This window comes from Anas platyrhynchos, chromosome 20, assembly GCF_047663525.1.
Source record: "Anas platyrhynchos isolate ZD024472 breed Pekin duck chromosome 20, IASCAAS_PekinDuck_T2T, whole genome shotgun sequence".
In the NCBI taxonomy this organism is placed as follows: domain Eukaryota; kingdom Metazoa; phylum Chordata; class Aves; order Anseriformes; family Anatidae; genus Anas; species Anas platyrhynchos.
Genome location: NC_092606.1, coordinates 1,101,886 through 1,118,958, shown reverse-complemented (window position 1 = coordinate 1,118,958; position 17,073 = coordinate 1,101,886). Strand labels below are relative to the sequence as shown.

General features: G+C 41.4%; 1 protein-coding gene across 1 annotated transcript; it reads left to right on the top strand.

The window, feature by feature from the left end:
- Window positions 1-1,366: 1,366 nt before the first annotated feature.
- Window positions 1,367-9,609, top strand: WSB1 (WD repeat and SOCS box containing 1). Its single transcript, XM_027472153.3, has 9 exons — window positions 1,367-1,645; window positions 1,953-2,121; window positions 3,082-3,350; window positions 3,795-3,926; window positions 4,334-4,434; window positions 6,621-6,793; window positions 7,151-7,264; window positions 7,836-7,943; window positions 8,453-9,609. Exons 1-9 carry the CDS (start codon window positions 1,606-1,608, stop codon window positions 8,610-8,612), a joined length of 1,266 nt encoding a protein of 421 aa, XP_027327954.2. The 5' UTR covers window positions 1,367-1,605; the 3' UTR covers window positions 8,613-9,609.
- Window positions 9,610-17,073: the final 7,464 nt, after the last annotated feature.

Genomic DNA, 17,073 nt, shown 5'->3' with positions numbered 1-17,073 from the left:
CAGAACCCAGCCTTATCCTGGCTGCGGGGGAGGCTCAGGCCCCCAGGAGAACTCCTACAACGTGAGTCATCTCAGCTACGAGCTGGCCTGGTTCAAACGTTCACGACTCGTGTAACTCCAAGGCAGCATTTCACAATGCCTACGAATCTGCCTTGTTATGTGGAGACAGCCGGGCAGGGCTCTTCCATCTGCAGCAGCAGAGGACGGGTAGAGCAGGAGCAGCACTACGCTGCCGGGAAGGCCTGGGACAGATCAGTGCTAGGATGGGCTGAGAGCACCACACAGACTGGTGTTAATCCATGCTACTGTTTGGACCACCAGACATATTCAGAACTTCTTTCTACTCCTTTCTTTGACATTGTTTCTCTAAATGATTTAAAAAATGCTCCACTGGCCTCAATTACACAAGGGTACTTTCTGTTGCTACAGAACAGCTGATCCCTATGGCTATTGCAGTGTTTCCACCAGCAGGGCCACTATGGAATGGGATCATAGTTATTAGCTGCAGTTAATTATACTACTTGCTGTCTTGAAGTACAGAGAGAGCATGGAAAGAGTCACCAAGTCTTAGAAGAGGGGCAGAACTTAGGTGTGTAAAAGGAGAAGGGGAAAAAGGATGGGGAAAGAACACCCAGACGTTAAGACAAGACCACACATGAATGAGGTGGCCTCAGGAGCAAGTAGTTTAAGGGCAACCCCATTAACCCTAACTATACATTTAAAAGTTGAGCATAAACCAGATCTTGCTGGATCTAGACAGTGAACTGCACAGTTTTATAATGAAACATCAGGAGAGTAGGAAAATGCCACGAATTTCCCAGCTCCTGGTTAGGGAAGCTAGAATCGAGCGTGCAGGTCAGCACCACACGCGTGTTCTGCAATGCACTCATGTCAGCTTTCGCATACTTTTAGTTTTACGTGTTGCCTTGCAGTCCCACAGTCAGCAGCCGTGGAGGATGTCACAACGTGCCTCAGCAGATAATGGCGATGACCTCTGTCCAAGGCAGGGAGGCAGCAATGCTAACCGCAGCTGGCGGGGCGCTTCGGCCGTGTCGGGACGTTTCGGATCCCGTCTGAGGACCCTGCAGCTTACCCACTGAACCTCACCAGTACACAGCCCCAACAGCGGCTATAAAAAACCTCCTGACTGCAATTCTGGGGGGTTGCTGCAGTTCTTCTCCATGCTGTGCACCCCCGGGTTTGGCCAGCCGGGCTGGTGCAGGCTGAGCCCACTACCAGAGTCAAGAGGTGACCAGGGGGTGGCTAAAATGGGCAGCACCCGCGGGCCTCGCCACGACAGCACCACAGCCCGGTCCTCCTCCCGGGCAGACTGGAATTTAGCACGCCAGGGCTGCGGGCACGAGGCTCCGGGGGCCGAGGAGGCCGGGAGGAGGCCGGGAGGAGGCCGTGAGGAGCCCGCCCGCCCGCCCGCGGGGCGAGGCCGCCCCTCCCCGCCGCGCTCCTCCCCGCGCGGCCGCCGCCATTTTGTCCCAGTGCCTGCGCCCCGGCCAGCGGCGGTCGTTCGGTCGCTGTCCCTCAGCCGCGCTCGCTCCCGCCGCAGGTCCCCGCTCCGCGCCTCAGCCGTTCCGAAGGGCGGCCCCGTCGATGGCCAGCTTTCCCCCGAGGGTCAACGAGAAGCTCATCGGTGAGGGGCGGCCGGGACGGGCCGAGCTGGCCGGGTTGGGGGGGGACCGGGCGGGGCGCGGGGGGGCCGCCGGGCTCCCAACCGGGCTCCGGGCGGCCGCGATCGTGGCGGGGCCGGGGGCTGCCGGGGGCCGGCCGCTCGCCCCCGCTCGCGGGGCAGCCGAGGCCCGGTGCCTGTGCGGGGCCGGCTGCTCGGCCCTAGGGACTGGCTGTAAAAGCAAAATGATGAACGTTTGGCCTGGTTCCTCGCTAACTTTTTAAAACATGCTGAGTTTCTTACTGGAATTTCCTCTCTGTTTTCCTTCCAGCACGGTCCCGTACTGTAGGAGAGCTCTTAGCCCCCACTTCTCCTTTTGACAAGAAGTGTGGCCGTGAGAACTGGACTGTCGCCTTCGCTCCCGATGGATCTTACTTTGCGTGGTCGCAAGGACATCGCATAGTGAAGCTGGTCCCCTGGTCCCAGTGCCTTAATAACTTGTAAGATAAAACCACACGGCTCTTAAGCTGAAACGCTTATGAATTTCCAAATAGAAGATAACATTTAATAGATTCGAACTCCTATATTGTCTCTTTAAGCCTTGACATCTTAGGGAAAAACTAGTTCTTTAAAGTACTGGCCATTATCCCCTTCTCTGTGGCCAGCCAGAGAAACGATTGTATTGCAACTTCACAGCGGAGTGACTTACCAATTCAGTCAAGTGCTCTAAAAGAAGTGGAATTTAAAATAAACGTGGAATTTTGAAAACTAAAGCAGATCTGGATTTCTACATTTCCTATCAGAAAGCTATTTTATTTTTACCTTTTAGGAATTTACTTAAAGGCAGACCCCTTATTATTCACTTTAGAGTGGAAGTTAAGTTCCAAAAGATGTTTTATTTTTCAGTTGTAGGTTACATTTTAATCAAGTTAGTATCTAGCAGTTGAATCTTTGTACTTAGTTAAGTTTTGCTCCCATTGTTCCCAGCAAATCCTTTTTTTGTTTTCCTGTTTCTGGTGATGGTTTAGTTGTTTTTTATATGCTGGTTTCAGTGTCTTATCCCAGTTTTCCATGAATGTAAGTGAACTGCAGAGAACTTCTTGCATATTTAGCAAGAAGCGTTAGACATATTTGTAGCTTATTTTCTCTGTAAATGCTTGTAAAGTTTTTCAGAGTGAGTTAAGTTAATACGTTGCTTTCTACAGAGGTAAAGACATGAACAGTCTTTGTAGAAGTCTTCCAGGGGGTTAATAATTCTTGATAGTTATTAAAAAAAAAAACAGCTTTTATAATTTGAAAGTGAAAATGCATTCTTACATGCCTCCAGAATGTGCATCATGGCAACTCACAGATTTCATTACATATTAAAGACCTTTCTGTTCTATTGCATTCTGAATGTCACACGATACGTAGCTACTTATTTTTAAAGGCTCTTTATATTTTTCTTGTTTGTTTTGCAGCTTGTTGCATGGCACAAAGAATGTTGCAAATTCTATCAGTACAAGACTTCCAAGACAGAACAGTGACAGTGGTCAGAAAAACAAGCCCTGTGAACATATAATAGACTGTGGTGATATTGTATGGAGTCTTGCTTTTGGGTCTTCAGTGCCTGAGAAGCAGAGCCGCTGTGTGAATATAGAATGGCATCGTTTCAAATTTGGGCAAGACCAGCTGCTACTTGCAACAGGCTTGAACAATGGGCGCATCAAGATATGGGATGTATATACAGGTAGAGTGTGCAAGGGGAAATTGGCGTGTCAGTGTCACTTCATGCAGTAGTAACATCAATACTCAGAAAAAAATGGTTACAGAATTTTAGTTGGGAGTTGACTCTTGAATACAAATTAAATATTTTTAAAATAATGAAGTGCAACTAGGAACATCTGATACTGCTAGAGGAAGGAACAGACTCAGGTCATGCTTTGAGATATAAGTGATGTAAGAGAAAGCCTTGGTGCTCCAAAATGGCTAAGTATGTGGTTGATTTCAGGCATATGGGTTGCTTAGTCCAAAATGTTCTTCTGGATTGTAGTTTTGGAATACTTTCAAGCAAAGGAAACTTTAACAACAAGAAGTTACTCTGTCCTTGAGTATGGGGAAGGATGTATGTCAGCAAGTACCTTGTGTTTTTTAAAAAGTTAATATTGTTTCAAATACTGTTTTCATGAAACAGGAAAACTCCTCCTTAACCTGATGGACCATACAGAAGTTGTTAGAGATTTAACCTTTGCCCCAGATGGCAGCCTGATTTTAGTGTCTGCATCCAGAGACAAAACACTGAGAGTGTGGGACCTGAAAGATGATGGTACGCATTTTAAGTTCATCTGCTGTAACACGTAGGAGAAATACGCACATACTTTCCTCATTTATTGCTATAAACACAGGTCAGGCTTTCTTTTCAAAAAAATCCTTCTGTTAGTCTCTGAAAATCTGCATGTTCTCTTGAAATTCTTTATCTATATATCTATATGTACTCTAAAGGTACAAGCTGGTATTGAGTTAAAACAGTACATGAAGTGACTTTTTAACAGGGACCTAGGATTTAGAAGCTGCAGAATATTTATTCCTGTGTAGACTGACACTGCAAGATCTTGTTAGGAAAAAGCATAAAATTTTAAAAAGAAAAAATAGAAAATATTTTTCATATTGAATATGTAATATTTAATCAATTCTTATGGGACTAGAATGTCTTTTTTTTTTTTTCCCCCACAGGAAATATGATGAAAGTGTTGAGAGGACATCAGAATTGGGTATATGGTTGTGCATTCTCTCCAGACTCTTCCATTCTCTGTTCTGTTGGAGCTAGTAAAGCAGTATGTGTCAGAGTTTCTTGTTCATTAAATCTACTGAATTGTATGCATAATCATTTTAAATCTCAGTTAACATTAAGCTTGTGCTCGGTGTCATGAACCTCTAATGTTTTATGATGATGTAAAAGTGCATGAAATTAAACTAGCAAATGGTGCGTTAAGACACTGATTTATGAATTGAATTTGCACTGCTTTTAGTGGAAGAAACGTTAAGCATTTTTTGAGAAATAGTCCTGCACATGTTCATAGTATAAAATCAAAGAAGACTAAAGCTTCCAGTGTTAAAAGATACTTAGACTAATGCATAAAACTATTGTATTATTGATTTTATTGTTTCTATTTCCTGCTCAATGAAAAGGACTTTTCAAAGTCTGAGCCAGTCATGGTATCTCCTGCTGAACAAAAATGCTTCTACGTGTTCTCGAATACAAATGGCACTCATGTGTCTAAAAGATGTAGAACGAAGAACAGCATAGTGGTTTTGTTTACAGCTGTATTGTAATGCCCTGCTAGAGAACTGAAAGTAGTGCAGGTAAAGCACGCATACAATAAGCTGCTTTTCTTGGCACTGAAGAATTAGGATAAAACAGAAAAGGGAATTCAGTTTAGTAACAGGGGCTTTTTGGGTAGTTTAATGGAGCCTAGCGATGCTGAATAAAAATCACAATTCAATCATTGAGTGCTACTTTGTTTAGTTGACTGTTCGAATGCATTTTATACTTTACTTTATCAGTGCAGATCTGATAGAGAATAGTTGAGTTTGGGGTTTTGTTTTTTCTTTAAATAGAGCAGATATGGATGTATACATTGATATCTTTAGGCTGTGTGTTTTCCATAAGCTTCTTGCTTTCCCTGTCACAGGTGGTGGCAGCAATATTGGTGTGATTGAGGTTAAGCTGGCACCACTCACACAGGAGCACAATGGTGTTAGCTGGGCAGAAAGAGTGGCATCTCTGGCTACCAGGCTGGGGGCGAACTTTACCATAGGATGAAGTAACCTTGCATTCGACTGCAAGGTGTACTGTACGTACGCAGGTGCTGGTTGATGTCCACTTTCTGCTTTCTTTCTTTCTTTTTTCTTTTTTTTTTTAATTTTCCCAGCAGTGAAACACACTGACTCCTAAAATGTAGTTTCCAGTTCTATGGAATGTTGGGGTCTTAGAGGAATTGGTCAACACGTTTATAACTGATTGTAAAATGGTTCAGTTGTAGGAAGTACGTGAGGCACTAAGGCCATGTTTGCTTTGGTCAAACATACATATTTATCCAAGATGCCTGCACTTAATCTGTGCAGTAAGACTGAGTCAAGGGAAAAAAATCAAGAACCCTAATGAGCTCTTTCAGGGATATATTTTATGCTAAAGATATTTTCTATAAACTTATGATTCAGTACATATAGTTCGTTCTATGAAGTAATTCTGCACAGTCTTCATTTTGATTATATATAATGTACAACTGCATGTAAAATCCCAGAATAGTATAATCTTTTACCAATGTTTATAATACAATATGCAATTGGCCGTGTAAATTGTAATCTTAATGTTTTGTTTTTTTTTAATTGTTGACTTGATTTAAAATGCGTAAATTCTTTCTAATAATGTGGTTAGACTTCCCTGTTGTTTTGCCAAAGACGTAACTTTTGGCTGTGAAAATTCTCTTTGCTTGCAGTATCTGTTTCTCTTCCTAGGCTGACGTTGGTGATCCAAGCCAATTGTAAACAAGTGATCTTAAACTCAAAGGGATGCCACTGGAGTAACAATATGTTAACCTTACATTTTCTGTCTGTATATTTCTTAAAATTTTGGTAGTTACTGAAAAGAGGGGACCGTAGAGTTTAACCCTATTTATTTCTGCATATTTTAATAAAATAGTTTTGTAATACATGAATTTCAGTAAGCTATATGGTTAAATCGTGTTGCCTTTATCTTATATTTTGGCTTATTTTGTTAATAACATTTAACAAACTTGAATTAGAACTTGCATGTCTGCTTTAATTATTTTTTTAAAGATTTGATTTTAATCTGAGTATGACACTGAGCATATTTCTTAATTGTAGTAATTCATAATGCCTGATTTTAATATAATCCTAAATAAGACTAGCAGCTATAATTAAAAATAAATAAATAAATAGAGTAAATGTTTAATTGCTTCTTTGAGCAGAGCTATAACATTAGCTTATTTAATTGCAGGTTTTTCTCTGGGATATGGATAAATACTCCATGATACGGAAACTTGAAGGACATCACAATGATGTTGTAGCTTGTGAGTTTTCTCCTGATGGAGCTTTACTGGCTACTGCATCTTACGATACTCGTGTCTATGTCTGGGATCCATATATTGGAGTTATTCTTATGGATTTTGGGTAAGTGAACTAGTCAAATCTGGAAACTTTCTCCTAGAATGAAGGTGACTGCTAAAGATAAATGGTTTCATGCAACTAACAGATAACTAGACTTGGGAGAAAATCATAACAGTGGTCGATGGAAATCCTAAAATGGTAGAACAGCAGAGTTTTTCCTCTGAGAAAAAATTCAAGCGTTTTCAATAAAGCTGAAATGTTCAGTACTAAAAAATATACAGTAGTTTGATATGCACTCCTGATTTCATAGTTAAAATACTCAATCCATTTTTTTCGCCCTCAGTTTTACCAGTCAGAGCTGAACGAAAGCATTCCATAGTTCTTAAATACGATGTTAGTTAAGTTTCTCTTTATCTCCAGGCATCTGTTTCCCCCTCCTACTCCAATATTTGCTGGAGGTGCAAATGACCGCTGGGTTAGATCAGTATCTTTTAGTCACGATGGACTACATATTGCAAGCCTTGCTGATGATAAGTAAGTATGAAGAAAGATTTGTTGTAAGGAGATAATAATGCAATGAAGTCTCTTGTAGTTTTAGATTAGAAAATTAAATTAAAAGTACTCAGTGACCTGGTATTCAATTTCTGCTAACAATGCAACTCGTGTTTTGAAGTACCATATTTTAAGCATATGAAGAATGCTTCCTCAAGATGACAGCAAGGGTATTAAACTATCTACAAGAGGACTGCTTAATTATTTTCTTTTTTTAATTTAAGATGAGCATTGTTGGGATTTCTTAGCTTATATGATGACATTGAAGAGAGACTTTGAAAATCTTTAGGTTATTATTTTCTGCTGATGAAGGCAACCTTCTATTTTAATTGGCAGAGCTAGAATGGTTGAAGAAATACAAATCAAGGTAATTATCAGGAATGAAGAAGTCATAATACTTCAGGCCAAATCTGAAACACATTGTATACTTACTAAATGTTTATAAAACTGCCTGAATTTTGTGTCAGACCAGTTTATTGTGCAGCATCAGAGAAAATATGAGATCAGAATAGACATTTAATTCTAACTTACTACTTCATTCTTTGCTTTTCAGAATGGTAAGATTCTGGAGAATTGATGAAGAGTACCCCGTACAAGTTGCACCTCTGAACAATGGGCTCTGCTGCACCTTTTCTACTGATGGCAGTGTTCTAGCTGCAGGGCAAGTATATACATTTCCCTCCACTCCCCCTGAAATATTTAAGTTAGCCAATGTTTTTAACCTTTTGTGTTAAGTGTTCTTAAAAAACCTTCGATTGCAACTTGATGCTTTCGACTCCGCTTTACTTTTGGTTCTATTTGTTTAAACATGCCTGGAATAGCAGTAAAATCTGGAGGCTGATAAACCCATTTCTTATCTTTGAGAATAAATAAAATACAGACCCACAAATGTGGATTGGAGTATTACCATTAGGAAATCAAGTGCAGTTATTCTGTTGCAGGTAGCATAGCTATTGGAAGATCAAACCTTTCATAGATAATGAGCACATTATTGTTGTGCTGCTCTAGCTAGAACTAAGCAACCGTTTAAAGCTTCTTCCCCCTAACTACGTATATGAGGATTTGTACCAAACTGAAATCTTTCAACTTTCAAGTGGGATAATTGTACAGTTGTGTTTGTTGGGGGTTGTTTCTTTTCAGTTTATTTATTTACTTGTTTTTGCTGTGCAGGACACAGGATGGCAGTGTGTACTTCTGGGCAACTCCAAGACAAGTTTCAAGTCTCCAACACCTATGTCGTATGGCAATTCGGAGAGTGATGCCAACCAGCCAAGTCAAGAACTTGCCTATCCCATCAAAAGTGGTGGAGTTCCTCTGTTACCAGATTTGAACACACACACGGGGGGGGAGAAAAGAAAAAAAAAAAAATCAAACTGGCAGACAGCCCAGCTGCTAAAACTGGCTAAACACTTTAAAGAATCCTCAAACTTCACAGCCTTTATGCTTAAAACTCTACAGGTTTTGAAGAGCTATTTAAAGTGATATCATAAATACTATTTTGTCAAAATGCCTGACAGTTAAGTTTTTAATATTTATAGAAAACACAGTAAAAGTATTCCTGATGTTCTCAGTTTTCTAAAATGTAACTGTGAAAACATGTACATACATAGACATAAGCTGCTACGTGCTATCGGTGTACCTTTAAAATTGCTTTTATGATTTTTAATGTGTATCATGTATATATTGCTTTGGTAGAGCCGTGAGATGCATCTGTGCTGTAAAGTGGAAGCATAGCTATTATTCTGGGACATCAAGTTAGAAAAAATATTGACTTAAGGAGGCTTAACTGCTCTGTGTGTATGTACATTGGTTGGGGTTCAGGAAACTGATCCACCGATACGAATTCATGTTAGTTTATTTCATGAAGAGGTACAGTTTGGCCTTTTAGAGCAACGTATGGTGAAGGGAAGTAGGTTAAGGTAGTAAGGGATGGAGCATATCTAATGTAAACCCAAGAATTTTGCCTGTGTGTCAGCTAAAAGTAGGCCTTACGTTCCATATCAGCAAAACAGGTTAAATTTCAGTATTGGGCAGTGTTAAAGAAATATTTCCTTACATTTCTAGAAACCTAACTACTGTATTATTGCCTGATACTTTGTCTGTAATGAGAGAAGTTTACAGACTCAGTTTATTATTCCTTGACCCTATAATATCTCTTAGGGTGATTATCGGTTAATGGCCAAAGATCAGCAAAATACTTGTTTTTGCCTTCTGTTATTTATCTGTACCTGCAGATATAAAGAATGTATGCATTGCATAAAATGCCTGATTATATATATTTTTGTTGAATTTTTTGTATTAAAAACTTGTATAAAAGTGGTTTCTGATACTGCGTCTAGTGGCTGATTTATCAACACTGTCTGCGTGCAACAGTTCTCCTAAGAATTTACTATTGTAGCTGTTAGGTAGGTTTTCTTTTCAGGATCATAGCCTTGGTGAAGCTTAGGGGGGGGGAGCCACAGCAAGATCAACCTTTTGATGTGGAGCAGGTCAAAAGCATAGGGTGATGTAAGTGTTCCCAGGCTCCTGAATAGTGCAGAACATAGGAAAGGGAGTTCTGACTGCCACCCTCCTCCCTCCATGGTTGCTACAGGCTCTAAAAATGCATAAACTGAACATTGTTTTTTACACCCACATTATTCCAGAGTACTTTTTTGGTAAAACCCTTTTTTTGGCATAAATATTAAATTACACATTTGCTGTATTGCAGATGTAATATGTAATGTATTTGATGTATAACTTGTAAGCAAGATGCAAATTGTTGAATGCGTAGCCACAGCCTTGTTACAAACTAAGCACACTAAATAATCGGCAGCTACATGGCTTCCTTGGTGGGTGAGAGGTAGGCGAAGGGCTGCAGGGCCTCAACGTGCAAAAAGCATTTGCTAAGGGATGGGAAGTAACTCCTCTAACCAGCTGCCAAATCCCAGGGGAGTTTACTGCCTGTGAGATCCAGTAGAAGCTCTCCAGAACACAAGTCAGCGTATTGACCAGAAGCTGGCAGGCATGCCATGTGGAGAAGGCAACCTTCTGATGGCCTGTTTGCACAAACCTGTTAAAGTGGGTTTCTTTTTTCTCTATTACAGTGTTTATTTGGACAGAAGGACAAGGTTAGTCTGGACGAGGAGGCCAGATGCTGAATCATCACAGCCCAATCAATAAATGTCCAGTACAGTTAAAGCTGTCTAACAATCACAGCATTTGGCTTTGCAACTTTGGTATAAGCACTTTGCATTTGTGTGAAATTCCCACATGGAAAATCAGACTGAAGCTAATAGGGAAGGAAGATGTGCAACTCCCGCTTATCTTTAAAAAATTAAAGTGACGTTACATAACCTCATTTGATCAAGCAATACATCTTTTTACACGATAGATGCCTAATTGTCTTCCACCAGCTTAGCTACTATACTCAATAAATATACTGAAATCAATTCTTTCATTCTCAGGCATGCTATTAGCATTTTAAGAGACTGGGACGCCTTGGAACTACAAAGGCACTTTTCTACTTCAACAGTCTGGTCTTAGTGGATTTATTTTCTGATCATGTCCTCGTTTTCTTGGATGAAGTACAAAAAGTCTCTGACAAGGCAGAAAGAACTCTTATTGAGCATAGCCCAGCAGGCCTTAAACTGAAAAGAACAAAACAAAACTCCAAACCTATAAATATCCCTGTTCCTTCATGTCTGCATTGCTCCAGCACAGTCAAGTGGCAACATTTGCGTGTGGGACTGACAGGGAAAGAGAAGCGATGTGCTATTTCAGTCCATTCTCAATGCAATTTGTTGTATTTACACGTGTACAGAAGACAATGCCCAATAGCAAGCGTGCAATCTTTTCTTCTGGAAAGCTCAGTCCAGGCACCCAGGCCTACTTTCCAGGAAGATTTCCCTGAACACTGTTTCCAAACATCATAAATCAACTTCCCACTTTCCAAAGACTACTACAAAACAAAGTCAATGGAACAGAACTTCCTCAGGAAGTAGAACTCTGCTGGCAAGGAAATAGAGAGCATACGTGTCATCACGTTACTTACTGACTCATTCATTTGATGCAATATTTTTCATAGACATATTGTACAAAATTGAAGCATTTCTCTCTCTCTCTTTTTTTTTTTCCCCATATATATATATTTATCATTAAGAGAAGGCTTCTCATACATTGTCCAGCTGAAGGAAGAACTGGTGAGATCTGTACCCCCAAAAACATCCCATCTCAGCTTAAATGCAGAGACAAGTATCAACCAGGCATGAAATTTTCTGCCAGGAGGCTTTCTAATTTAAAAACATGCTCCTTCTAAATGCAGTCACTCTGATCAGCTGAAGCACTGTGCACTCTGTTTTGCACTCCCTGCTGAAAAGTTTGTCCTGAGGAAGCAGCAGCCCTTCCCATCAGAGAACCCAAACCAAAAAGCAAGCTGATGCTGATGGATCTACATCAGCAAAGATGAAGCAGATGGATGCAGACAGCTGTGATTTGAAAGTATGTACTTAATAGCTCTGCCTGATGAAAGAAATTATTCTCCAGCCTTAGAACAACCTGTAGCTAGAAAATTTGCCAGGGCCATTAGTCAGGAATGGATGGAAGAAACTGCACCTCTGGAACGGTGTTAACATGCACGGAAGCAGTTGTAGACTAAAGGGTGTTTTGCTGTTGTTACCATGATGTAAACAGTTTACCCTAGTTAAAAACAGCTCATAAAGAGGAAAAGCTGAGCAAAGTAGCCCCTTTGTGCTGGTGGAACACTGTTTAGCTGGGGCCAAGCAGAACTGGTTTTAGATCTGTTCAAAGCCATCTAGAAACAAGGCTAGTATTTCTGCAGCAAGTGTAATTGATGTCCTTAAAGCATTTTGTAATCCTTTACTGAAGTGTGCTCTGGGTATTAAAGAAAGTCAATGAAGTTGTCAGGAACAGAGCAGAGGCAGCAGGAAGCAGAGCTACTCCCCCAGCACGCTGTCGGCGTTGTCCAGCTCTTGCGAGCACAGCCTCCCCGGGCAAGCAGCAAAGACAATGAACAGGAAGGAGGCTGATGCAATGATGCGATGGCTTGCAAAACCTCCGGACAGGGACAGATACATCAAGCAGTGGAAGAGACAAATGCAGAACTGAGAATCTCTGGATCAGTTCTTTTAAAAAGGAAGCATGTTAGCAATACAAAAGCTATAGACGAAGACAGTCAAACAGGCAAGAGGAAAACAGAAATTTCTAATACGCCGAGGAGGAATTGGGTCATTTACTCTGTGACTTGCCACTGAAAATTCACACCTTGCTACTCATTCCCACAGCAGCTGCCTGACCCTGCTAGTCTTCATGCTTTTAGGGGGTGGCAAACTGGTATTAGAAAGGTTGTTGTGTACTTGGTTTTCATTAGTGTTATTCTGCATTACTCCCGCACTGCAGCACAGAGCATGTTCCTCCTGGGGGCAGGACACTGCGCTACCTGGAGGATTTGTTCATCAGCTCCAGCCCTCCGTGCCCAGGCACTGCAAAGCCCTAGAGTCACCATGATAGGGTTAGGGTCAGGGTCAGGGTCAGGGTTAGGGTCAGGGTCAGGGTCAGGGTCAGGGTCAGGGTTAGGATTAGGTACTGTCCACAGCTGAGGGGTAGTGCTGACAGCTGCCAGGGCAGGTTGCAAACTGATTCCCAGGACCTGCCACCCTCAGGACCCTTCTCTGCCTGCAGGTAGGGCTGCGGCAGCTCCCTGAGACTGCACCTGAGAGAAGTCCTAGAGACAACTGGAGATCTTGTCAGAAGGAAGGCCTTTCCCTGGAAATGTTCTGAAAACGATAATTGTTTTCCATTTTCGTACCTGGCATTTTAGTTGAAACTCTCAGAGAGAGACCGAAGAACACTCCTAAGTACTTTGCGTGACCTATTTTTTATTAATATTGCAGCTGAATGAAGTCTTCCATTGGAACAATTTAGAAATAGGGCGGATGAATCCCACAACCTCTTTTCCATATATATTTCACAATGTTATCATAAAGGACAGAAGTTACAGAAGATCCCATGGGGAATCTGCTAAAGGTGCCATGCAGAAATTGTTTATCCAAGTTAATTACTTCAGATTAGAACCACCTGAGTAAGGCAAACGGGTTTTACATGTGATGCTGGCTGCTGCACAGGGATAATTTTGTTTTATAAACACTACGCCACACAGCACACAAATCCAGCCGCAATAAGCCATTGCAGATCAGCTTTCATTATTGATGTACTAGAATGAAAGGGAAGCCAATGTAAACTTCAGATAAGTAATCAGTAACTTTGTTTAGGTCACTAGAACAATATCAGCTATCAGCTGGGTTATGCTTTGTGTAACTAATTGGATTCTGAACTTCTCACTTCTTCGAGTGCCTAGGTGGCCACCCAACATTAGCTGCTGTGTGTGCCTTTACGAATGGCTTTCCACTTGCGCCCCGATATTTCAAAGCTGTTGTGGTTTCAAAATCTAAACTGAATTGGGAAAAAATAAGTCTGTTCACATGCAGGGCTGCGACTACTCAAAATGAGTGATTGTTAGGTTTCAAATCCACTTTCTAAAGAGTGTCTAAAATAAAGGCATTCTGTCCATCTCCTGAACCCTCAAAGCTGTTAGAATTATTTTCAGTCTGACAAAAATGCAGGGACTTCATATAGGTAAAACTCACATGTAAATTTTATTTTATTTTTTTAAACCCAGAAATGTCCCAAAGACTTGGCTGATGTCTGGGCATGGATGCTCTGAGTTTAGTTGCTACATATAAGCTGCATGACACTGAACAAGTAAGAACGCAGAACGGCCAAGGCAAAAAGTAGCATTGCATTGCTAGTGCTGAGATTTCTGTCATTTCAAAAGACAAGGGCAGAGCTACAGATGAACTCTTGCTTTGGAACGGAACGCTGACTGAGAGCTGCGTTGGCATGAGCTGGCCTGGCCCGGGTCCCGCGGAAATGAATAGTGTTAGTCACGCGAGCGTGCCCTATGGATCCATTCATCATCATGAACAAATGTGAATTATACTGCTGTAAATAATGATAATGCTGTGCGGAATTACGCTCCCATTGCAAGGTACAAACTAGCATTTTCAAGGAGGCTTATTAGAAATGATGATCAAAGACAGGAGTTTTGGAGAATGTAAAGGCAGAGAGGAAAGCTGTCACTACGCATTGCCGACAGACTGACATAGGAAGCTTTTCCTTACTTTCTACCCCCTCAGCATCTGAACTACCATTTAGTTGTGCTTTCTCCCATCCACAACCTATCCAAATCTTGAATAAGCTGCAGAAAAAGCAGTTCTTTTGGCATGCCAAGTGGGCTCTGCCTTCAATGATTTCACCCTTAATCTCTTGAAAGCGTGAGTGCAGAAATAGCTACTCTGATGGAGAGGATTCAATTTAAAACATCACTCACTAAGACTGCATTTTTATTACTCAGATCAGAAGTTCACTACAGATACGGTTAAATGGAGAAATAGCCATACAATCCAACAGAAGCTTTGAGTTCCCTTTTATTTTGTCAGTAAATGTCAGCATTTGAGAGAAATGCCTAAATACTAATTCTGCAAGTAGACTAGCAACGTGCCCTTTAAAGTTGAATTATAAAAGAAATTTGTATATATATGTGGTGTTCTTCACTGCTCTGTCATTTTCTGCTTCTTTTTATGCCTTTTCTATTATTATTTCAGTTACGTTAGGTCACAGAAATCCTATTGTGTTATGTATCCGTGGCAATCCAAAAGGCTCATCAGCTCAATGACCCGTGGAAGCACATTAATTATACCAGCCTAATTAAGCCACTACGATTTTACTGATGCTTCTTCCTTCTCCATTACTTGCTCAAAAGAAAAAAAAAAAAAAAGCAGTTCTTTGTGAAGGCTATCCTAATCTGCTTTCACATGATGTACCATCAGCTGGCAAAAAGGATCTTATAACAGAATAAATATCAGAATAAAACTGGATGAAAAATATACTGGCATATGCTATTTGCGGTGTTGATTCACATATTCCTGTGCACCTGCACAGCTTCCCTGCTTAGATGGGCCATTAGGATATGTTTTGATGGCATTATTAATTATTGACTAGCTCCTCCTGGCCACAGCACATGAAACACGTCCAGGGGAAAGATTTAAAAAAGAAATATTGCTTCATCTTAATTGCATCAGGTGAAAGAAAAAAAAAATCCAAGGTCCACGCCAGATAACAGCAGTGAGAAGACTTAGTTTGGGAAGAACTTTGATCCTGATGTGGCATGTCACAAGACTGAGCTGTGTGTTTGCTGCTGTCCCAGCGCAGAGCTGCCCGCTTCTTAGGCCACTGGCATCGCAACGGGGGCAGCTAAAAACTGCCCCGTGCACATAAACCTCAGCACCACAGTTACAAAACGGCAAGACATCCAACAACGGCTACGGGCTGCCTGGTATCAAAGGGTATCACACATTCTAATGTGCCAAGGTATTTCTTGACGTTGATTCCCAAGGCCCTGTTCTGTCAGAACCATGAATCGAGCGATGCTGCTACAACCGGCACTCTCAGGACAGCAAACAGAAAGGAGGAGGGGGCACCTTTTCTGGTGCTGCTGTAAATCAGCACTAGATCTGACCTACAATTTGCTAATGCCATTTCTCTGACCTCAGTACTGCCACAGGTGAGCTTTACCTATTGCCTAGGGAACCTCTTCTGAATATACTTGAATACATCCCGAGTGAAAACCCGGCTGACCAGAGTACACCGTGAGAGCAATCTGATCGAGTGACCAGATCCCAGTGAGTCACACAGCAAGAAAAGATTTGCAGTAAGGAAAGGGAAGTTTTAGATATTGTTTCTGTTGTAACATGGATCGATGTGGGGCTGACCGCCTCCACCTGTGTGTGTCTGAGTGTAACTCAAACCTGGCGGTGTCCAGCTGCCCCCTTTTGCTTGACCTAAGCAAAACTGCTGTCTGCAGCAGAGTATGGAGGCCAGATCATGAGCTCTTTGGGGAATGCACTCCAGAAGAAATGAATTCAATATGTCCCTCTGTGTGGGTGTAGCACTTATTAGATTACCCTTTTCCTATTGAGTTCTTTGCCCAGGAAGCAATTGCCACCAGACCCCGGATTCCCCTCAACCAAGATTCTCACATACAGCTGGGAGGATGTTTTGTACAACGTGACCTGCAGAGAATGGTTTCCTCTTTTTAGTATCAGTTCTGTCTAGCAAGTCATAAGAAACGTAGTGTGGAAGGGCTTTTTAGTCTATTTTTTTCCTGAATAGTTCCTGGCTTCAACAGCAGATGCTATTAACTACTTGCTATTCAGAAATAAAGCCGTGCTTTGAGTAACAAATTACCTTAAAACATATTTACTCAAAATGTGAGTCAGTAGCATACATGGAATAAAGTAAGGACAGTAGTGTTCAGAATGTTTATGAAATCTGTAAACGCCTGAATCATCTCTGAGTGCAATGTAGCAGCATCCAAGCCTTTAATAAGTAAGTCTCTCTAGTCCAAAGAACTCCTAAGCTAAGCAGACAAGAAACAAAGCTGTGAACGGGAAATGTAATCCCTCATGTATAGGCAAATAAATGAGGCATAGAAAAGAGTCCAAGGAAAACTCTGAGACTATGACTTTCCTCATAAAGGCACCTCAGAATATGACTTTCCTTCCTGGTGTGGTAAGGCAGGACCGTGGCACGTGCCTATCTTCATTCTCAGAGCCAAGATCAAATGTAGCTGTGGTTCTTTAAAGTCAGTCTGTAGATACAGGTCCAGAGATTTTACTCCATTCATCACAGATTCAGCTTTGCTGATGAGTTGATTTTCCTCTGTTCTTTCAAAA